The sequence below is a fragment of the Emys orbicularis genome, chromosome 3, assembly GCF_028017835.1.
Source record: "Emys orbicularis isolate rEmyOrb1 chromosome 3, rEmyOrb1.hap1, whole genome shotgun sequence".
NCBI classification, from domain to species: domain Eukaryota; kingdom Metazoa; phylum Chordata; order Testudines; family Emydidae; genus Emys; species Emys orbicularis.
The window spans coordinates 169,244,516-169,268,522 of NC_088685.1; the positions used below are offsets into that span (position 1 = coordinate 169,244,516).

General features: G+C 41.3%; 1 protein-coding gene across 6 annotated transcripts in view; it reads left to right on the forward strand.

Moving 5' to 3' along the window:
* The window catches only part of RPS6KC1 (ribosomal protein S6 kinase C1), a 106,262-nt gene that overhangs the window by 65,103 nt on the left and 17,152 nt on the right, over positions 1–24,007 (forward strand). For 5 of the 6 annotated variants that reach the window (XM_065401221.1, XM_065401222.1, XM_065401224.1 and 2 more), the window contains 4 exons: positions 5,216–5,263; positions 6,824–6,956; positions 19,252–20,838; positions 21,110–21,199. In XM_065401221.1, coding sequence (XP_065257293.1) covers positions 5,216–5,263; positions 6,824–6,956; positions 19,252–20,838; positions 21,110–21,199 — 1,858 coding nt within the window. Of the gene's footprint in view, positions 1–5,215; positions 5,264–6,823; positions 6,957–19,251; positions 20,839–21,109; positions 21,200–24,007 lie in introns of those variants that run through there. The other variant, XM_065401226.1, reaches the window with a different exon arrangement.

The following is a 24,007-nucleotide window of genomic DNA, read 5'->3' on the forward strand; positions in this document are numbered from 1 at the left end:
ATTTTTAAAAGTAGTTTCACGTAACATCAGAATTGACTTCCAGTTTTAAAAATGAAATGGGAAATCTTGCTTGCATACCCACAAAAACTGGTATGTCATTACCTTAGGTATTACTGATTCCCCCCTTTGTTGTAGTAGCGAGATGGCAATAATTCCTTGTTTATATGCATTTTGGGACGCTGCCTGGGAGAACTAAGATACTGTACTAAGCACACTTGAGTGTGCTAATGTTGCAATATTCTTTGCCTGTCAACTTCCTGTGTAGTTGTGAATTGGCTCTTGTAGCACTGCCTACCTATGTTTTTTTTTCTTGGTGGTAACATGCTATGTTGGAGGATTTTAAAGCCTAAAACAATATCACATTAGTATGACAAATAGGGTTTGCATAGTCTCCTTTTGTATCACAGTCTCACTTGCCATGAATGGCGAATGTCTGGCATAGCACTTACGTTGCCTCCCTTCTGAAGATGGGTGCATAATACTGTGGGTGAAGGTTAATTGTTTTAAGGCATTAGACTTCACAATTCACGCTACAGTCATCCTTACCCAACAGCTTCCATCAGCATCCGAAAGCCAGGAACAGATTGGCTTCCTAACATAACATAAGAGAAGTGCCTGTCCACAATCTGCTGTTGCTGATGCTCCTGATGCCATCGCTTTGGATAGAGAATTGGGACAAGGAACATGCTATGGAACTTCATGTTCTTAAGTCAAGCCTGTTTATGGGGGAGCTCACTGACCCTGGTTGCTATGTGTTTTGAAAGGAAGTCCTACCAAAAATCCCTAAGGAACATACACCGGCACTCTCCTCTGCAGTGGGAGAGAGATGTGGATGAATGCCAGTATAAATAACTCCTACTGTGACAATACCAGTAGTAAACAATGTTTGGCCCCAAAGTCTGAGGAGCGACGGCTCTGATGTTGAGAGCAAGTCGGTGCTTAACCCACTGGATTTATGTTTCATCTTTGCAAAAGTAGGTTACAGCAGTAGTCCTGCAAGGTAGCCCAGAGGAGGTTGTTTTTTTCTGCTGTGTAAGTACTATGCTTTTTAGAGTAGATGTACTGCAGTCTAAATGAAGTGGTTGTGCCTCTTTCTTTCTCTGGCTCATCCCCTTTTGGATTTGCATGCCATTTGCATGTTATGGTAATGCCAATAATAGTGTGGTAATTACCCATTTTGTAACTTGTTCAGATAAGGCCAATTATGGACTATGTTTTGATAAGTTGCATGAGCATACCTGCTTCCGTACAATGTTAGGGCCCTACTCTGCAGTCGTTTCAAAGTAAGTTAAATATATCCTAGATCTACCCCGTCAACCTAGGATAAATGGATGACACTAGCAGTTTCTCTAAACTTCCATCATGACAAAATAATCAGCTATGCCAAGATATAGAGGTACTTAATAAATAGTAATTCTCTAGCAAACAAAATGGAGCAGTGGATTATTTTCAAATCTGTGGAAACTGATTTCAGCTTTGAGTTAAACAGAGAAAACAAGACCAAACAGGAGTGAGTATAGTGCTTGATTGGAGAGAAAAAGCAAAGGAATGGTGGCTGGTTGGAGAGACTGGTTAATCAGCCTAGCTAGTGAACCTCAGCGACACGGAACTATTATCTGTTAAAACCTATTCTGTTACGGTTGAAAAAGAGTAGCTGCTAGTCTTTGTGATGTTGTAATATAACAGCTGAAGCTAACCCTTAAGGGACAGGTTGTCTGCTTTATTCCAGTTAGTGGCAGTCATTCTATATGTTACTATAGAGCAAAGAGTCGGTAGTCTGCTCTGGTACACCGTATGTTAATACAGTTCTGATAAGCAAGTGTGAAACATGAAAGGGAGGAATACATTAATTGTATTTGTGCAATAAGGTATGCCATCAAAGGTAATTATTTCATGACAGTTTTAGTTATAGCACTTGTTTTATCATGAAATAAAATATGGCTTTAGGAGCCTTTTATTGGAAAGACAATTGTATCAAATTAGTACCAAATTAGATTTTTGTCTTTATAAAGGTGAGCAAACCCATGAGCAGTTTTTAAATTGGTGTGTTGTATTCTACAAATGAACAAATCCTGTCTGAGGGTTAAAGAAGCTATTATTTTGTCCTTTATGCTGACAGCTTCATTACTGATTGGCCTACTGTTGGTATTAAAAAAAAAATGTTTGGCTCCTTATGATCTTTGTGCATGCAACTATAATATTAATACAGAGCCATAGAACTGTTCATTAAGAAGTGACTTTAAATGAGGTTGATGCATGAGATACAGATGTTAAATGCAGACATTCCTTTTCGTATACAGCCGTATGGCTAATAATTTCCAAGTGGCTAAAGCTCTTGTTAGCAAGAGTGCTGGTGTGTTAAGAATGGCCCTATAAATAACTTTAAGAGCTGAAGTTGAAGGTGCTTTTTTTTAAAGACTATTGTTAACTAAACATTATTGCCAAACAGATGGAAAGCATTCACCAGCCTGATGTTTTTAAGTCTAATTATATTATCACCAGTCCTGTACGGCTCAGTTGAAGAGGTGTATCCAGAGGCCAATTTATAATCATTTAGCCAACACCTGTTTGGGAGAAATTGACAGTCAAAGGGCACATTTAAAAAAAAATCACATATGTTCTTGTATTTATTGCCTCAATGTGAACAGTACCTACCTACAAATAAACTTGGTAAAAGAAGACAAAGTGCCTGTAAACAAAACATAACTTCCTAACAATTTTTATCTGTCTTAATTTGGCATATCTTGTAAATTTTATTTTAAGCATGGTGGCTAAGCAAGGATAGTAAAACCAATGTTACTGCTATGATTTATTCCACTGGCTTTTTTGTTTCTGAGAGCCCAATAGAACAGGCTTACAAAATCATCATGAAAATTCACCTGCCTAGGCACATTATCTACTCACCAGCCTTCCCATTATGATGAAAATGACATTCGACACATCCATCAAAAAACTTAATCCATTTAGTGGGCAAATAGAATTTTTAGAGGCTGCTATAAAATATTTTATCTTAGTTAGATTGCATAAACTCTTGTTTTAAAAGCTTCATCTTAAAACAATCAAGTATTTTTGTACACTGTACAATGAATGAGTATTATAGGAGGTGCTGGTAGGGACCTTTATACTTAGGTTTCCATTAGAAAAGATTATTGCAACCTTTCCTTAGGAAGGTTTAACACCTCCACTGTTTGCAGCAGGCTTTGAAATTTGGCAGGGAGAAAGTTCTTGGGCTGGGGAAGTACCTTGTCTTCATCCCATGAAATTCCATTCAGGTTTAGCATAGTTATAATTAATTAAAAATCACAATTTCCCTTCTCTTGCTTGTATTCCTCTGGAATATGTTGGGAGTCTGCCCAAATAATTGAGTATGAACATTCTAAAGAGCTAGGCCCACACTGCTGTTACTTTACTGGGAATATCTGTGAGCTGCTGTCCGGGCACCATTATCCTTGGACTCAGCATGTGGCTCCAGCATTCCATTCCACCCCCACCTTATGGGTACCACATGGGACAGGATCTTCCCCCAACTCTCAGAGGGGAGGGAGAGCTGAGTGGATTTCTCAGAGCCCCCCAAACCAGCACACAATCCCAGCAGACCATCCCTCTTTTTTGGTGGCGCCAGCGGGGGCAGGAGTGCTCCTCTTCCCAGAAAGTGGGGGGGTGGGGGGAGGGAGAGAAAGCTGGGCTGGCCTGCTCCTGCCACCCACTGGCCCCAGAACATGGTGCCACTGGCCCATCACCCCTCTGGAATGTGTTCTGCTGCTGCCAGCTAATGTAGTTAGTCCTATAGCTCAAGTTGTAGCACTCCGTGCTGCAGGTTGTGTGGATAACTGTAAATCTGGCATTTCCTGTCTTTCTTTTTTTTTTTAATGCTTCACTTTGCTGCCTAAATAATGTTTTAATGTAGTTTTTCTTTTTTTAAATGTAATTGTATTTACATTGGAAGCATAACTGTGTGGAGAAATTTAAAGAGTGAATATTCGACTTAGACTGGACACTCTCTACATGTTTGATCTTGGAGTACTGGTCTTGTACATGTACCATTTTAGGTTATTGTGCTGAACTGGAACTCTTCAGATATGCCTGAGCATCTATACTCTTGGAATTCAAGGGTAACATGCTCAAGAGTTTGGGGATATACAAAGAGATTTGGAGAACTACAGTTCCCTAAAATTGGAATTTCTGGGGGCTGTCTTTCAAACAAGTGTCAATACTAAATTAACTAATTAGATTCCTTCTCCTGCAAAAGTAACAAATGTTCTTTAACACCCATGGTGGTGTCACTAAGTTATAAATGAAGTTGTCTATGATGTGTCTGCAGCAAAGCCAGTACACTGTAATGAGACTGGCTTTTGAAGCTATATCTTTTCCCCTTTCTGCAATGAATCCATTCTCTTTTCCTAAATAAATATTCTCTTTCCATCTTACTGTAATATTGCAGTCCTGACAGCTGGATTTCCCTGCAGCAATTTGTGTTGCCAGTTATAAATGCACCAAAATTATAAGGTTGTGGAGGAATTCAACAGCAGTGATAGTAGAACTGATTAAGGCATTAAAAATTTGTAGGTGTTGCCACAACCAGTAAGAGCTAGAGCAAGCCATGTTATCATCATAATGCACAATTTGGTTTTTCTTCCAACACAAACAGTCTTCAGTTTGACTTCCTGGGAGGGACCATCAGCCTCACCTTAAAAGACAAAACACTCTCCCTCCCTCAAGAAAACAGGGAGCCTACAGGGAAGGAACAAAACTTGGGTATAAGAAACCTGGTGTTGTGAAAACAAGTCTTACTGGGAGAAGGGAATGTTGGACTAAACTGAGGTAACACTGCTTTTTATGCAGTTACTCTAACTTGAGTTCTGCTGAATTATACCCTCACTCATAAAACACCAATTGGTGTTTTTTGGGGGGGTTTTTTGGTTGTCAAGTTTTAAATTTTTAGGCAGCTGATTGGTAATCAGATGAAGTTTCTGCAGTATTCAGGAGACATCTTTCATGTCCTCAATCATATTTGTCTTTTAAAAAAATAAATCCGTATAGGTCTTACTAATGTTATCAGATTTTTTTGTATTTTATTGTGCACTGTTTTTTAATAACATGCAGTATTGGTCTATAGAAATGTTCAATTGTTAATTTTTGAGTTGCCTACTGTTAAGTAGCTTTATACTATTGAGAAACTTAAAATAATTTTTTCTTTAAATTATGTTTTGTTTAGGTTTTACTTGTAATTGATACTAGAACACAGCAGACTTTTATACTGAAAGTAAGTAAAATCTTTATTCTACTTTCCTAAACAACTTCGCCTGCTAATTTACTCCACACAAAGAAAATATTTCCTATTTTTATGGTTGCCATCTCTGTGAATTTTATTGGCACATTAACATTTCTGTCTTCTAAATGTATTTGAATTATATTTTCACTTTCTTCCATCGCCTTTCCTTTCCTTTTTTCTCTGTAGTTCTTGTACCCATAGCATTACCACTGATCATGATAGTGGTGTGATCATTGAGGCCAATATCTTCGCAGGCTTCAGGAAAGGATCATAGTTATGTTAGACCATAGGGGATATAAACCCTCATGTTTCAGGGCATAAGTTAGGAAGAAATTTCTCCTGTACACAAGCTATTCCATAACTGTTTGCTACAGGATTTGTTGCTTGTTCCCCTGAGGCATCTGGTACTGGCCACTGTGAGAGACAGAATATTTGATGAGGTGGACCACTGCTCTGATCCAGTATGGCAATTCCTATGTTCTTAAAATTATAGATTACTACAATGTGAAAGGTCCGCTTAAGGTTACTAAACTATTAAATTAACAATAAGGACTTCCCTACATGGGAATTATATCCTTAAGGTTTGCCTCCTGTGATTCATGTAGATCAGGTAAAAATTCTTTTGAGAACCCAGTGAATCCATGGGGCTGGGAATTGGTTTACTTTGAGGGCTTGATGCAGCCCTTATTCACACAAGGAATCACATTGATTTGAATTAGGCTACTGACCTGAGTAATGGCTGCAGAACTGAGGCCCAAAGACTATGCTGTAGTTAATTGTTGAAACTTTATTTACACCTCAGCTTCAGGAACACTGTGTACACACGCTGTAAATTGTTCTAATTCTATTTATCTTGCCTTAGAAATCCAAACACATACTCTGTGCAGAAAATCATTCCATTTATAATTCACAAATGGCCATTCGTAAACATTATATAGTTCAGATATTGGACCCTAGGTAAGCATCCTCATTGCATCTATAGGCAGACTAGATGAACTGTATATTTTTCCATTTTACTCCTTACATCTTGTTTATCAATATAGTAGTAGGTCACGCTTATTTCCCGCCCCCTCCATTCCAATAACTTCATCTGTGTGCCAAAATTATTACCTCTTCAGGAACTGAACCTTTTCCTATTTTTTTAAGTATGGTGGAAACATAAGGATAACATGTGAATCCAGGGTATTCTTTTGTCTCTAGAACGTAGATTGATTTAAACAATGTCTTTTGCTTAAAAAAAATAAAAATTTTAAAAAGGTCATAGGGAAATAACTGTGTGTCATCCTGATGACTTAGTTTGAGAGAGATTCTAATAAAAACATTGACCCATGTAATTGATTTTAATGGCAGCTTTGTGCCATCTTCTGTTCTCTGGAAATGCGCCAGATGCCATCAGCAGAGCCTCGGGGGACTGAGGGGCATAGAGCAGCAGATGAGTGGTTTCTCTGAAGCCCAGAGTAACTCGGATAGATTAGTTTGGTTGATAAACACAGAGCACAGCAGGCTCCAAAGGCAACTGAGGGTACAACTGACCTTTTTGTTCTCTGTCAGGGTCTAAGGAAAAGTAGTGAGTACAGCAGGAACAGAAAGACCATCATTCCCCGCTGTGTGCCCAACATGGTGTGTCTGCACAAGTACATCATCTCTGAGGAGTCTGTATTTCTTGTGCTGCAGCATGCAGAAGGTTTGTCTGTGGTTTAAGTACATTGAAAAAAAAATCAAGCTTTCAATCAATGATAAATTTAAATGTCAAATTACTTTCTTATGTATTTTTCTAAACAAAATATTTTCACTCTTAGAATAACAAAACTATACAAAGAATGGATTTTTTCCCCTTATTCCTATTCTGAATCTCATTCCTGTTTTGAATTTCCCCAAAAGCTGCTGAGTTGTTTGAGCTTTAGTAATATTGTACATTTCTAACCATTTATTTTCTACAGGACAGAAACTGGTTTGGTTGAAACTGCAATCTACTGTATGTACAAGTCAACTCTAGGAGATAAAATCTTTTTGCCACTTTTGTAATCTTTGGCAAGCAAATCTTTTTAATGTTATGTAGCTAAAATGGGAAGTATTCCCATAAGAATTTAATAATTGCCTTCTAAAAAACAAGAACATTTGCCTATTCCTTAACATTACATAGTTATTCTGATCTGGGTTTTTAAGAAAATAGCCAGTGGTGTCATATAGGAGTTCAAAGCAGAACCACAGAGTTGTGCCTTCAAACTATTTATAAAATTCCTGTTATATGTTCAGGGAACAGGTGGCAAAAAATAATTACGTTTTGATTTTTTTCCCCTCTGGATTTAAATATTCCCTAATTTTAATTACTCCTTTTTGTATAGAATGAGTGCAGAATATAAATGTCAATTCTGCTAATATATCTCTTCCTTTTTAAGGGATGCTGCTAATTCAACCAGAAAGGGGAAATACAAGGCACAGAACTAGTTTATAGAGAAGATAAGTTTAGAGGAAATATTATTCCTTTTGTTTTAACTATTTGGAATTTGCCTATGCACATGCCACTTTTGTCACATACGGGAAAATAGACCAACAAAAGTTGACTCAAGAGTTCTCTGTTGTATGTTTTATTTATTTATTTTAAACTTGACTGTACAATGATGCATGAAGGAAGACCTTATGTTAATAGGCTACAATGTAACTGTATGTGAATTCTCTACCCCCCCAAGAGAACATCCTGGGAATTTGAAAGCTATCAATTGACCTCTGACCTGAATGTATATTGGTAGTTTTTGACTGAATCTTTGGAGAAGCTTAGAAAATTTGTTGAGAATTCATTGGTGCCAATAGATTTCTGCTCCCCGGAGTCTGCAGGGGAAAGGGATGGGGAGAAAAAATATTGGGGCTGGGGGGGACTCAGTTGATTATTATAACTTCAGGTCCCTAGGATTTTTAATTCCCTTGAGAAAAACTTCCTTTGGTAGCACAGGATGAAGATAGGATGAGAAGAGGAAAAGGTATTTCAGGGAGAATTACTAGGGTGGGCAATAACCAAACATCCCAAAAAGAACTTTAAAGTACACAGCAAACTGCCACAGTCCAGGGCAACCTACTGGAAATGGTTACTACTTCCCAGTAAGGAATATCTTCCTTTGGCTCTGGTGAATGAAGGGGGGAAGGGAAGCAGAGATGTTTCATACCCCAGAGCTCTTGTATATAAGAGCAAAGAGGTGAGCTGAATGGATTGGACAGGACAGTTACTGTAAGAGGAAAACTTTAACGAATCCAGTGAAAAGTTACTGTCCTGGCCTGCTCATTCTTGTCGAAACCAACCATAACAAGTGTTGAGTTCCCTAGGTAAAATTAATTTGTTTCAACTGCTGCTAAATCCCTACTTTGTATAAATAGTATAGGGCAAAGGGTTTTCTCTCAAATCCCCTTTGTGTATTGGGAGTAATAGAGCAGCATATTGTCTAGAAGTGGGTACATGATAAGCTCAGTCACTGCTCAGTTAATGATTCCTTATAAAAACTACTAATTTTGAGAGATAGGTTAAGCTTATTTCGGTGAGCCAAACATAAAGGAAAAACAATTGCATTTAAAAAGTAATATGTCCTCTTTAATAGAAGACATATTTGTATATGTGGAAAAAACATGCAGAAGAATGTATTGTAAATAAGCGCTTCTTCGGTCTTACCTAAATCTCAACTATGCAAAGTAGCACAAACACTCTCACAGCCTGAAATCATCCTAAACCACCTCCTTCAGGGTGTCCTGTCTATCCTCGAGTGATGTACTCGAGTGATACCGGAGAGGAATTGTGCCACCCCATATTCTAATTCACCTTCCTTTGAGGCATAGCAAGGTGGTCAAAGTTCTTGGATGTCTATGCTTCCATCAACTCCAAATGACCCTGACTTACTGTTGTGGTTGTTGATTTATTTATATTCTGGTAGTGTCTAGGTGCCTCAACTGAGGTCAGAGGTTCTTTTGTACTAGATGCTGTACATACACATTATAAGAAACCGTCCTTGACCCTGAAAGCTTATAGTATAAATAGAAAAGACAAAGGGTGACGGAAAGGAAGTGATGTTCCCATTTAAAGAGTGGGAGTTATATGGTGACTTGTCCAAGGCTATGCACAGGAAATATCATAGATCCAGGATTTGAACTCAGATCTCAAGAGTCCCTGTCCAGTGCCTTATTTAGAAGACCATCCTTCTTCCCTGACCTTTGTCAGTTAATGAAGTTAAAAAAAAATTGCCATTGGGTTTCTAGGATCCATGGCGATTCTCTGACATCAGGCCTTGAGGTTCCCCAGCTCATCTAGATTCCCACGCCAAAGACCACTTACCATCTCTGTCTTAGTAAAGCGTAGCTGGAACACCTTGAGCACAAGAATAGTTGGAATCCTGACTGTCCTGATACCCTGATATCAATCAGAGAGGCTTTTTTGAATTTTGCCAAGAAAAATAACGGGAAGGTGATTGACGCCCAGGATGGGGATTTTGATATGGGCTGGTGCAGTGGGCAGTGGCTGACTCAGTAAGACCTTTTAAATTGTTGGACATTGTAGAAATAGAAACCATGAATGTAAAATGGGGTAAAGTTACACTGTATTTGTATGGGGAGGTTAGGCTTTGTCACCAAGAACACTATGGTGTTTTGATGACAGGAGAAACCTGTTGGTTAATAGCAGTCAGATTGCCAGAATCTTGTAAATTTCTAGGGTAGATAATCTTACCAAAATCCCTATAGAGGAGGTTTTCGTAAATTATGGCTACCTCACACTCATTCCTCTAAAAACCATCTTTCTCTGCTTTTCAGGTTCCCCTGATCAGTCAAAAGCCAAAACTTTCTAATTATTCAGAGCTCCAAGGTGTAATGATAGAGCTAAAAAGGCTGCTTAGTCACTTAGAGGTACTAGCAGTACTGCTCCGAGTTAAAAACAAAAAAAGATAAACAGGCAGGGTATGCTTTGCAGTCATCTTTGGGAATGGATAAAAACTTCAGGGTCAGTGCCTGTTTCAGTATAAATGCCTAAAACTGTGTGTCACTTCTGTATGTCTCCTTTGCATCCAAACTTCAGAAAGTTCTGTTTCATTAGAAAGGAGCATTGAGCGAATAGAACATTTGGTTTATATATTGCTCCGTGGTGGCTTATCATGCTTAGAGGCCAGTTGCACCATTAGGAAGTTCAAGGATAAAAATGTTAATTTTAACTGGAAAACAGTTTGGATTAAGGCCTGTTCAGAGGAGGTTGTAAAGTTGCATATGAAGCTAACTGCTTATTTGCGAAGGGCTTTGCTGTTGATTTTATACCCATTCCCTTTACTGCACAGCTTATATCCACTGTCAGGGTTTTAAACTGGACTCAGAAAACTTGACCCCAAACATTCTTTGATTAAGAAGAACACATTCTTGTTTTACCCAGAAGTGGTGATGCTGTCATTCTTCCAAACACAGTTAATGGGGCTGGTGGATTCCCTTATGAGCTCTTCCCATGGTCACAAAACATTAGAGGGCTTTAGAAGGGTGTGTTAGAGGCAAGGAAGTCCACAAAGTTATCTGGTAGCTTTGTCAGAAAGCATTTGGCAAGATCTACTGTGGTGGAGAGCCAGTGTGATGTTAACAAGGCCTCAGTTTTTGTTGGCACTACCAATGCCAGAAATTTTAGAAACAGATGCTTCAAAAACAGGCTGGGGGGCTTCCGTGGTACATCAGAGTTTAAGTGGCTGTTGGAAACTGTCAAATCTCTTTAAGCATAAACAAGCTGGAGCTCCTATCAGTCTGGAGAGCACTCAAGAAACTTCAAATTGAAGAGGCTTTCAGGGTATGGGAACTAATGGACAACAATTCAGTGGTGGTCTGTCTTGCCAAACTAGGGACTTGCTGGTCAGAATGGATTACATTACTAGCCCTAAAGATTCTATTGCCACTCACGAGAATGTAGTAGTGGCTGTTCTGTCCTTGTCCAAAGGCTGGTTTGAAATGATCACTATTTCTCAATTTTTGTCAGATGGTGGGCACACAGGCTTCTTCTATGCTAGCAAACTTTGTAGCAGTTGTTCACCACCACGTTAGCAATGGTGAAGGCGGTAATATATGTAGGGCTCTGTTTTTAACTACTGTACTGTCATGTTAGAGATTCTGGTGATAAACTCCTATGTACACTGCTGCTATTATTATTATGCATTGGAGTTATTGCTTATGTTATGGTAGTGCCCAGAAGTGAGGTCCCAGTTACGTCGGGCACTGCACACACATAAGTATGTATGTTTAATCATTTTATATATCATGAAGTTGACTAGTGGCTGCATCTCCTCTTTACAAGATCTGGATTTTATTTTTTCTGCCAGCAGTGCCGCGAACAAAACATGAGATACTTAATGCGGCTTGTGATCAAAGGAGCAGTAGGGAGAGATGTATTTTCAATAGGGCGGAATATCATGGTTTTCATAAATCAGGACTGTGTTTTGTTTTGTTTTGTTAACATCTACTCTAGTTCAAAATGAATTATATGGAGGAAGTTCTATGGCCTGTGTTATACAGGAGGTCAGACTAGATTATCACAATGGTCCTTATGAATCTTGAAACCATTCCCTCTTTTTCCACTAAGGTACAGAATTTGGGAAAGTTTTGAAGGATGAATTGTGTAGATGTGTCTCAATACTCCTCTCTCCCGTGTGGGGTCATGGTTATTTGGGAACCCAGATTGTTGTCTTTAACTTTATTTAGCAAAGCCCAAATCCAGTATGGCCACAATTTTTCAGCTATAATCAGGTTACACAGCCCTGCATTGCAGACTCTTGGGCCAACTTAGCAAAAGCTAAATGATTGTTTTTTGGCATACATCCGCTTAGTTTTTCAGGATGTAAACTTGCAATGTAACGTGTCTGCAGACTGGATGAGTCAAAATTCAACAGGACATTAATTCCTCTTGTAAACTAAAACTAAAGCATGGCTAGGAAACTGAATTTACTGGTCTGTCAGGTTTTCTTTCATCTTAATGATACTTATCCAAAAGTCTTTGTATCTTCTTGTCTTTGTCACTACTTCAAAATAGCATTACACCCACCCCCACCCTACAGAAAACATTTAAAAGAAAATCAAAAAATTGTGGAACGAACAGGACTTCTGCTCAGCATCACTGCCCAGCCACTTTGCTTTTGATTGCATTCAAATTTGATTGCATTCACTTTCTTGTACACTGACTTTTAGGATTCATCTCTTTGGGGGGCGCAGATCTAATCTTCTGTCTGTAACGTGCCCATGCTGTCTCAGTGACTAATATGCTCTGTGCTATACATGCATTGTTTGCATTTTTCTGCATACAAGTTCACTTTTAAAAATATGTTTCCATTGTAGCTAATGTGCTCCAGTGGCACAGGACTGGGTGTTAGGAGAGACAAGTCTATTCCTGGCTCTTTCACTGCCCAATGGTGTGTCATTGAGCAAGTCACTTCACCTGTGCCTCAGTTTCCACATTTGTACCACAGAGATTATACTAATCCTTATGTGTAAGATGTTTTGAGATATTTGGAGGAAATGTGCTACTTTGTATAAATAATTGAAAATTATTTGGAGCAAGGACTAAAACTTGGGTATCCCACCTCCCTAATCATTGGGCTATAGAGTGATTCTCTCTCCGTCTGGACCAATCAATATTTACCTACTTAGCCAAAGCATAACAGTTTCAACAGATGAAATTTGAGAAAGAACCATATCAAAGTAACCTGTAGCCCAGTGATCAGGGCATTCACCTTTTGACATTTCTGAATTAATTTTTTTTCCAGACTGAAACAATTTGCTGACGTTGACATGAATTCACGAAATGTTTTGGTCAACCAGATCTGCATTTTTTGGCAGAAAAAAGTTTCAGCTGAAAAATGTCTCCTATATATGAGTCAAATATTATTTTTTGCCTTGGCAGTAGTACTTGATTAAAGTAAAATTTATTTGGAATGCACTTTATTTCAGTTAATATTGTAGTGGTTCCTGGTAGCAACCGGTATGGCTGGGTTTCCACTTCCGTTCTGAGATCCCGCTTTTCAGGTGCACTTAACTTTCTTAAATTCCTTCTGGAATGCTCAACCATGGTTTGTGTAATCCAAAAGGTAGATTTTTGCATTAGGTAAATATTAAAAAAAAAATAGTCAAAATGAACTTCTCCTATCCTGATTGAAGTGATTAGACCTTAAGTAATTAAAAAAATGCCCAGCGCTTGCTAGAAATGTCAAAAGTCAAATTACTTACCTCTTTTAAGGGAACTAGATTGCAAGTAGGTGTCACTTTGAAGATTTCTGCTGCAATATTAACTCTTCCACATTGCACATAGGAAACACTTCATATTTTCCTTGGTACAAATACATTTTAGTACATTAGCGGTGATGTATCTATACCAGGGGTGGGCAAACTTTTTGACCCAAGGGTCACATCTGGGTGGGAAAATTGCATGCAGGGCCATGAATGTAGGGCTGGGGCAGGGGATTGGGGTGCGTGAGGGAGTGCAGGGTGTGAGAGGGGTGCGGTGTGCAGAAAGGGGCTCAGGGCAAGGGGTTGGGGCGGAGGAGGGATACGGGGTGTACGAGGGGGCTCAGTGAAAGGGGTGGGGGTGCGGGAGCGGGCTCAGGACAGGGGTGCAGGGAGGAGTGTGGGAGGAGGCTCAGGGCAGGTGGTTGGGGTGCAGGAGGGGTGTGGGGTGCAGCATGGGGCTCAGGGCAGGGGGTTGGGGTGCAGGAGGGGTGCGGCAGGGGGTTGGCGTGCAGGCAGGGTGTGTCGGGGCTCAGGGCAGGGGGTTAGAGGGTTCAGGGCAGGGGGTTGGGGTGCAGGGTGCAGGAGGGGTTCAGGGTGCGGCATCCCTTACCTGGTGCAGCTCCGGGTTGACAGCAGCATGCACCAGGGCTAGGGTAGGCAGGCTCCGTGTCTGCCTGCCCTGGCCCCGTGCCGCTCCCAGAAGCGGCCAGCACCGCGGCCCCTGGGGGAGGGGGCTCAGAGGGCTCTGCATGCTGCCCTTGCCTGTGGGTACCTCCCCCGAAGCTCCCATTGGCCGCAGTTCCCCGTTCCCAGCCAATGGGAGCTGCGGGGGACGGTTCCCGCAGGCGAGGGCAGCGCACGGAGCCCTCTGTCCTCCCTCCCCCAGGAGCCACAGGGACGTGGTGCCGGCCGCTTCTGGGAGCAGCGCGGGGCACATGGCGCCACAGGGGTGGCAATCCCACCGGCCGGATCCTGCCCACGGGCCGTAGTTTACCCACTCCAATCTATACTATAAAATGTAGAATGACTGGCAACCTTGTGGTAGAAAGATTAGATTTAGGAAACTTGGTTGTATTGATGCTAGTTTTCTTGTGATTCTATTAAAGATGAATAAACTTCAGTTTTGTAGTGATACTTTTCACAGTTATTTAGTATGTTAGACAATATTTGACAAAGTGACTGAAGCCCGTTTGCGTGGACTGACTTCTGTAATTTTAGTTTTTATAGATTCCTGATACAATATTAGCATGGTTTGCTAATGGGTTTTCTTGATCTTACACAACACATGGTGGGAGGAGGAGGAGATTATTTGTGTGTCACTCATAAAAACATAATTATATACCCAGAAACAAATATCGCTCTTGTTTGACCCTGGATTAGGCATTTTCAGAAGGGAATAAAATTGTTGTTTTTCAGTATTGAACAAAATTATTGTACAGCATTTATTTACGTATTTCCACTTGCCCAGGAGGCCAGTCTTGAAATACTTATACATAAACAGCTATATGTATGAATTTGGACATTAATCAAATGGTTTTTCATTTAGTTGCACTTAACTGTAAATCAGAAAGCAATAAGCAACAGTTTTTCATCGTTTCCTACTACAAGTAATTATTGAATCATAAACTTTTTTCTCTTAAGCTTTTAAAAAGAGGAAGGTTTATAATGGGAATAATTATTGAAGGGTAGGCAGTATGGCCATTTAAACTGTTTTCACTAGTGTCAGAATAATGTAAATTTGATTATTATTTTTGCATTAAATATAATAATTGGAAGCTGGGCTACTGACCATCTTTAGATGCCTACTAGGACTAAGGGAATTGTATTCTCTGTTAAAAAGCATCAGAAATAAAAACCTTTAAAAACTACATGTGCTGTTTTCTTTTTAAACCGTTACATAGTGACTTGAGTGTCTTTTACATTGATAGGGTTAAATGGCTATGAAACATAAAGAAACAATAATGTCCTGGGTCACCCTACTAGCAGAAATACCTAGGGAGGAGGATTTGTGGATAGAAAACTCCTTGAGAGTTCCCTTGTCCCAGTGTTGACTTTCCTTGATATATTTCCGAAGGGGAATCAGGAAGACATGAGAATGGGGACTGGCTTGGCACTTGTGGATTCTGGAGCCCGGGGATTCACAGGTGGGCAAAATGCTGCATGTAGATGCCCAGAGTCCCTAGGCCACCTCTGATTCCCTGATAGTACAGCTCCTATGCCCCAACGACATCTCTCTTAGACAGGGGGTTTCTCAATGGTGTATAAAAGCTAAGCCCGCATTCTGCCACATTTTAAGTGTCAGTGGACTGCTGCTCTCGTATGGAAGCTCCATTACAGTCCACTCATGTGCAAGAAGTTCCCAGGTCTATATTTATGGATGGGTTAGGGGAGTGTTGTCAAATGAAGTTTTATTAATTGGTACAGGCAAACCGTGACTATTTCCATTATATGTAAATGAATGAGCTCCGCAAAATTATTTTGCCAAATTTTTAGCATTTAAAAAAACATGATTTCAACAAAACTTAACAAAAAATAATTTATTTTTGAAATTTTCATTCAGAATTGTGGAATAAAAATCCTACTTTCATTTTTGCTCCCTCTTTTTTTCCAATTGAGGGGAAAAGTGTGAGGGGACAGGTGAAGAGGGGAGAGTGGTCCCCCAACCCCACGTTCGCCCCCCCCCCTTCCCTCTGCTACTGCTAAAGTGAGAGAGAGAGATGGTGGCAGTGGGGAACTCAGAACTGAAAATTTGAAACTATATTGTTTAAAACATTTTTGTTTTGAATTCTTTGTGTGAGGGGGGAGGGGTCAATTGTGGACAAAGCATCAAATTTTTGCAACCCTCCCAAAATTTGACTAACTCTAAAACTTTTATGGAATACAATAAAATGAGATAACATTCCATATGACTCATTTAAATACAGACATGTATTCATGGTAACCATGAACATCTTAAAATCGGGATCTAAAATTATGATATAATCAATGATTGATTCTCAGTGTTTTCTATATCAGGATCCCCTCCATGTTTTCCTTCCCATGTAGCTGGGACAGTCACATTTAATTATATGGGAATGTCAAGGTGATGACACCCTGACACCTGTTTACAACTTGTAGGTTAAGAGCACGTATGTGAATAGATCCAAATTGTCTCCCTTACCATCAGTTTCCAAACTGTTAGAATTTTTTATTAATATTTTTTTGTTTGATATACTTAGCTTCATCATAGCTAGTGAAGATCTTGTTAGATCACATGTACTTTCAGGAATTTCAGTAAACTCTGTTATTTTGAAAGGGAACTTCTTGAATTCACATTTCCCCCCCCTGAAAGTTTTCTAGGACCTCTCTCTGCCTGCTTGAGGTCAATGTCTTAGGCCCAAGCAAGCACAATAGAACAAATTGAAGAGAGTCCAGCAGAGGGCAACAAAAATGATTGGGGGCTGGGGCACATGACTTATGAGGAGAGGCTGAGGGAACTGGTCTTATTTAGTCTGTAGAAGAGAAGAATGAGGGGGGATTTGATAGCAGCCTTCAACTACCTGCAGGGAGGTTCCAATGAGGATGTAGCTAGGCTGTTATCAGTGGTGGCAGATGACAGAATAAGGAGCAATGGTCTCAAGTTGCAGTGTGGGAGGTCTAGGTTGGACAGTAGAAAAAACTATTTCACTAGGAGAGTGGTGAAGCATTGGAATGGGTTACCTAGGGAGGTGGTAAAATCTCCATCCTTAGAGGTTTTTAAGGCCCGGCTTGACAAAGCCCTGGCTGGGATGATTTAGTTGGGATTGGTCCTGCTTTGAGCAGGGGGTTGGACTAGATAACCTCCTGAGGTCTCTTCCAATGCTAATCTTCTATTATTCTAATATCTTCTAATTTCATTTTGTGCAACCTTCTGCTTTGTACCTATGATCTGTAATTGTTTATAACAAGCATTAATAGAATTTTCAAGCTTTTGAAGAGTAACAGTCCAATTGTATTATTTCCAAAGCTTAACTGCAGCCAATACAGTGGTTACATTTAGTTCTGTAACTTTCTTGGACTTTTCAGAGATGAAAGAACTGGGCTTGGGTTGGGACAAAGACAGATGCGCTGTCTTATTCCTTCCTATTTAGCCATAGATTCTGATATCTGTTACTGAAGTGTATTGATTAAAATCCACTTGCTTCCACAAGCAAAAAAAAAAAAAAAAAAAAAAGGCATAATATAGCAAGGTATCAGGGAAGAAATCTTAACTTGGCAAGAAATCCTGATTTAACAGACCAATAAGATATTTCTTTTCTTGCTTTTTTGAAGATATCTGTACCTGTATCCAGGGCCGGCTCTAGGATTTTTGCCACCCCAAGCAAAAAAATTTTTGGCCGCCCCCCCCTTTTTTTTTCATGCCCCCATACCCCCGGCCCCGCCCCAACTCCACCCCTTCCGAACCCCTTCCCCAAATCCCCAGCCCCGCCTCCTCCCCCGGGCGTGCTGCATTTCCCCCCCCCCATTGCTTCCTGCGGGCCCCCCGTGACCTCCCGCCCTAGCTCACCTCCGCTCCCCCTGCTCCCCCGGGCGTGCCGCCGCTCCGCTTCTCCCCCCTCCCTTTCAGGCGAGGGAGGGGGGAGAAGCGGAGCAGCGGCGCATTCAGGGAAGCAGGCAGAGCGGAGGTGAGCTAGGGTGGGGGGGCGCAGGAAGTAACGGGGGGGGTAGAGGAACTGCTTCCCGCTCCAGCTCACCTCCGCTCCACCACCGCCGCCTCCCTCGAGTGCCCGCCGCTTGGCTTCTCCTCCCTTCCCCCCTCCCAGCCTTGCTGCGCGAAATAGCGGTTTTGCGTGCGGCAAGCCTGGGAGGGAGGGGGGGGAGAAGTGGAGCGGCGGTGCATTCAGGGGACCAGGCAGAGCGGAGGTGAGCTAGGGTGGGGGGGGGCACAGGAAGTAACGGGGGGGGTAGAGGAACCACTCCCCGCTCCAGCTCACCTCCGCCGCCTCCCCCAAGTGCCTCGCCGCTCGGCTTCTCCTCCCTCCCAGCCTTGCTGCACGAAACAGCTGTTTTGAGCGCAGCAAGCCTGGGAGGGATGGGGGAGAAGCGGAGCGGTGGCAGCGGCGCGCTCAGGGGAGCAGACGGAGGTGGAGCGGAGGCGAGCTGGGGTGGCGAGCTGGGGCACTTTTTCCCCATACCCCGGAGTCGGCGCCTATGATGGCCGGCGTCAGAATGCCGCCCCTAGAAATGTGCCACCCCAAGCACCTGCTTGTTTTGCTGGTGCCTGGATCCGGCCCTGTCTGTATCCTACTAATAGGGAGCGGAGGGGCACTAATATCCACAAAACTGAAGAGGGGGGAAACCTAGAACTTTATTCCATTCCTCCTTTATTCCTCCCCTGATGTCACATAGAAGATTGGAGCTGTGATTCAGAAGCATCTCAGGAAATGCAGAATGGTTGTGGGGAACCTTATTTTCTCTGATTCTTGATATGTCCTGAAATGGGAGAGCAGTTGTAATCCTGGAACAATTTGGTTAGAGACTACTCTGTAGGATTTTAAACATTCTTTCTATTTTAATAATCTAAAATGATGCTACTAACATGAATGTATTAATAAATTTGTTTGAACTATGAGTTAAGTCGACAGGGTCCCTCTAGCTATTCTCTATTGAAATAGCAGTTCTAACCTCCTCTAATTGGCATAAGGAAGTAATTTGCACTGGTGACTTGTGTATTTTATATCTCATAATGAAACCATTTTTTAGTTCTGCGTTAAATTGTGATTTTTCTTTTTCTTCCTTTGTAGGAGGCAAACTGTGGTCTTACATCAGTAAATTCTTAAACAGAAGCCCCGAAGAAAGCTTTGAAATCCATGAACTCAAAAGTTCTACTAAAATTCACCTGCAGCTGCCAACCCCTAGCCCTACAGAAATCAGCAGTAGTGTTGACTCCAGAGGAAGCAATGGGGGGAACATGCTGAGAGTTATACCACTGAAGAGCAGCCTTACACCAAGTTCTCAAGATGAGAGTAGTAACCAGGAAGATGGCCAAGAAGGTTCTCCCAAATGGACAGATTCTGGGTCAAGTTCAGAAGAAGAATGCACTACTAGTTATTTAACATTATGCAATGAATATGGACAAGAAAAAATTGATCCTGGCTCTTTAAATGAGGAACCCGTGCTGAAACCAGAGGAAGAAGATCTTAAAACCAAAGAGTTAGGATGCTTACAGGCACATACTTTAGTTGGCAATGATAGCTTCAGCTCTCAGATCACCTCTCGGGAGCTAAAGTTTTTCACTGAAGATGCTGACCTGGAAGTACTTAGTCCTACTAGGATATCTGACTCATTAAGTAAATCCAAGCACAGCCCTATGGAATTCTTCAGAATAGACAGTAAAGACAGCACCAGTGAACTTCTGGGGCTTGATTTTGGAGATAAATTGTATAGCTTAAAATCAGAATCTTTAAAGCCATTTTTTTCTGCACCAGATCATGACAGGAGTCTTGAAACCATGGAAAGCAAGGTGGGCTTTAGAGCCCAGGACACAATAAGCCGGGGTTCCAATGACTCTGTGCCGGTAATTTCTTTTAAGGATGCTGCTTTTGATGATGTAAGTAGTGCTGATGAAGGAAGGCCTGATCTTCTGATAAATTTACCTGGTGTGTCTGAGAAACTGGAAGAAGCACCAGTGGTTAGGCCAAAAAAGCTTACAAAGACTGATGTAAACATCTTGGAAAGCAAACTGTTAGAAACCCCTGATGTCTTACAATTAAATAATAGTACAGAGCAATGCAAAGCACTTGATCAAAAGTTGAATCATGTGGTGCCAGAATTGGGCCATCCTTCTAGCAAGGAATCAGCAGGACAATATGATGTCACTCAGGAAATTGTCAGGACACTATTTACGTCTGATATTGACCTGGCTAGTTCAGAAGACATGGCTCAGTTTCAAGGACTCGGAGCAATTTCTTCCTCATCGTTAAATGCAACAAGCACAGAAGAAAATTTCTTATTTATTTCTAACCCACTCTCAGGTGCTAAAGAGTATAGCTTAGATGGCAGCATTGTAAGAAATCAAGCAGTGTTGCTATTTTCTGATCAAATGGAAGACTTTGGTAAAGAGAAAACAAACCCTGCTCTCTTACCAAAAGCTGAAAGCAAAGAGACGGGAGTGGAGGGCAAGAGTGAAATAGCACTAGAAGGAGAGAAGGAAATACATCAAATTTTTCAGGACCTCGACAAAAGACTAGCACTAACCTCCAGATTTTACATCCCAGAGGGCTGCATTCAAAGATGGGCAGCTGAAATGGTTGTAGCCCTTGATGCTTTACATAGAGAAGGAATTGTGTGCCGCGATTTGAACCCAAACAACATCTTATTGAATGATAGAGGTCAGGAACTTTTGCAAATGCATTTCTTTTTATTCGCTGTTGCTTCCAATTAACTGGGTAGGCGTTTTATCTTGTAATTAGTATCTTCATTTCCTGTCTAGAGCTTCATTATCAGTGCAGCAAATTCACCCCCAGTAATAGCTTCTAGTACTTAATGATGCCATTATTCTTAATGATACTGTTTTTAGCTACAAAAGGAGTAATTACAGTTCACTTCTGTAGAAAATGGAAGGGAAAAATGTTTTGATTTCTCCTGTCGTTTTGTTTTTAGGACACATTCAGCTAACGTATTTTAGCAGGTGGAGTGAGGTTGAAGATTCCTGTGACAACGATGCCATGGAGAGAATGTACTGTGCCCCAGGTTAGAGCAATCACCTAAAATGTTTCACTTGGAAAACAGATTAGCAGTTTTCATTTTCTCATGGAGCCTATATAACATATTTCTCTTTGGGACCTCAAGTTCATGCAATATTTGATAGGATTTTTTCCAACTATCTTAGAATCTGAAAGAGCTGGTAACTATACCACTGTTCAACTGACCTGTAGTTTGATATGTTATGTAGCTCCTCTATAAAATGTTATTGCACTAAACTTCTTGTTTTTTAGGAAACATTTTATTTTCCTTAGGATATTTCCAGTTTCAGTGAAGGCATGCCTGATCCCTGAAAAGGGCAATTAAAGAAAAAAGAGCAGTTCAGACTGAAGATGCCACAGAAAGATTTTAAAAATACAAACTTAACAAATATACAATAATAAGAGAAACATAAATATAACAGCTTTAAATATAAAATTATAACAAACATACAGATATGTGAGGCACCAATGATGGGCAAAATTGGAAATAATTTAGAGATTGGTATGTTTTCTTAGAACCATTTTTATTAAACCCAATGGGATAAAATATGCATCTTAGTTTTTCTGGTAAATCCTGTGATTCAAACTGAAAACTACTAATTTTATTTAGTGGCCAAGTGGTAATGCCTGGCAAAAATGAGATGGCTAAACAGTTTCACATATGAAATTTTGAAAACAAGAGGGTATAAACTAGTTTAAAAAACATACAACGAAAACCTCAAATTACTTTAGTGGCTGAGATTTTTCACTTGTGAGTTCTATCCAGAGATGAACTGTTTCGGGAAGTTTGAGCACAATCTATTCAGCTGTTTGAGCTCTCTGTGAAAGGGGAAAACTTCCTTGCTTTAAAATTTAGAATGCCCTGTACACTTCCTGCTGAATTCACACACAGGTTGAACTTTGAAACTTGGCGTGCAGGTGGTCCATAACTAAGGCATGTACATAGTCAGTGACCACGCTTGATAAAGATTGGTTGAATAATAAGGTTATAAACAATTTAAAAGATGGCTTCAGAGCTTAGCATTGAGTAGCACTTCACTCTGAAGGGATTTTAGTCCCCTAAAAATCAAATGGAGTATAAGGGGCTACGCAGTGTGAATAGATGGTAGAATATGGGCCATTGGCATCTGCTAAAACTTGAATTCGAACCCCCCACTGTGACATGGCACTTTGTCTCTGCCCAACCTGACTTGCACAGAAGGTGCTGCTGGGCCAGCTTACAGGAGGAAGATTGCACATGTCTCTGAATCACAGCCAAATACTTCTTTATATTTTGAAACAACACAAAACACCTCACTACCTTAACCTCAGGAACAGGAAAACCTCCAGATCTCTGGTGCCAATTGGGGACGCTGGGGGAGGGGGCAAATGCCCCCTCCCAAGGTTTTTGCATTGGTCAAAGTTCCATAGGCCATGGAGCTGGGGGGGCCTTTCCTGACAATTTTTAAGCACTGCTCCCATGTTAAATCGGTTTGGCTACTGCCAGAGTAGCCTGGAACATTGCTCTGGCTGCATGGTTCCAATGCTGCTGAAATTTGACCTGGCCAGAAGAAGGCAGACTTTGTGATGGCTGGGCCAAATTTCAGTGAGTGGCATTGCGACTGGGTGCACAGAGTCACATTACTACTCAAATTTGTCCTGGCTGCTCCTCCATCCAGATGGAGGGGCAGTCAAGCCAAATGGTGTTGTGAGAGGGCACATAAGGAGTCCTTTCCTGTGGGGCAGAGTGCAGGGGAGTCAGCCGAGAACTCGGCTCTTGGCGGCACTGGTTCATGCACTGTATGGCTAAGAGAGAGGGGAGACTCTGAGTATGTCTACGTTGCAATTAAACACCTGCAGCTGGCCCGTATCTGCTGACTCTGGCTCACAGGGCTCGGGCAGTGGGGCTGTAAAATTGCAGTGTAAATATTTGGGTTCGGGCTGGAGCTTGAGCTATGGGACCCCAAGTGGGGGGAGGATCCCAGAGCTCCCACCTGAGCCCAAATGTCTGCACCACAATTTTACAGCCCTGCGGCCTAAGCTCGGCAAGCTCAAGTCAGCTGACACGGGTTAGCCGCAGGTGCTTAACATACCCTTTCTGAAGACATACCCTCTTTGGCTGAGGGAGACCTGGGGTCTGTGCAGGGAAAGGACAAGTGGGGTCCCTGCTGCGGGGAGCGGGAGTGGAATTTGCCCTAGCAAGAAATATCTGAACTGGTGCCACTGCTGCAGATCTCCTCATTTTAGAGTTGCAGCAATTTCTGTCGCTTTTTAAAGGTGAAAAAAACCTATCTTTCTGTTGCCACGGTGCATCCATCACAGTGCAAACAATGTGCTGCTGCCTTGGTAGCCCAGCTTGCAGGAAGCTTTCTTCAACGGGACATGCATCCGAAGAAGTGGGTTATTCGCCCACGAAAGCTCATGCTCCAATACGTCTGTTAGTCTATAAGGTGCCACAGGACTCTTTGCTGCTTCAACAGAATAGTAGTGGTAGCAAAGATCGAAACTCATCCTTTCCCACTACATTGCCTTAATGAGGTGTGAACTTCAAAGCCTAACTATCCATTTTAATAACTACGCTATTGGAGGCCTTGTCTGCCCCTATAAGCTCTAAACAACCAAGTGTTGACCGAGCAGTTGGAATAACATTTAAAAATCACAAAATGCAAGAGTTAAAGCTTCCTGCACTATCATTAACTCTGCTTCAGTGCACATTGGTAGTATTGATCTGGAGTTTTTTGGCTAAGCCTCCAGTCCTGCAATTTGGATCAGTGTGGGCAGACCTTTGCATTCGTGGAGCCTCACTGGAACAGTGCATGAGTGCAAGTGTGTGTCT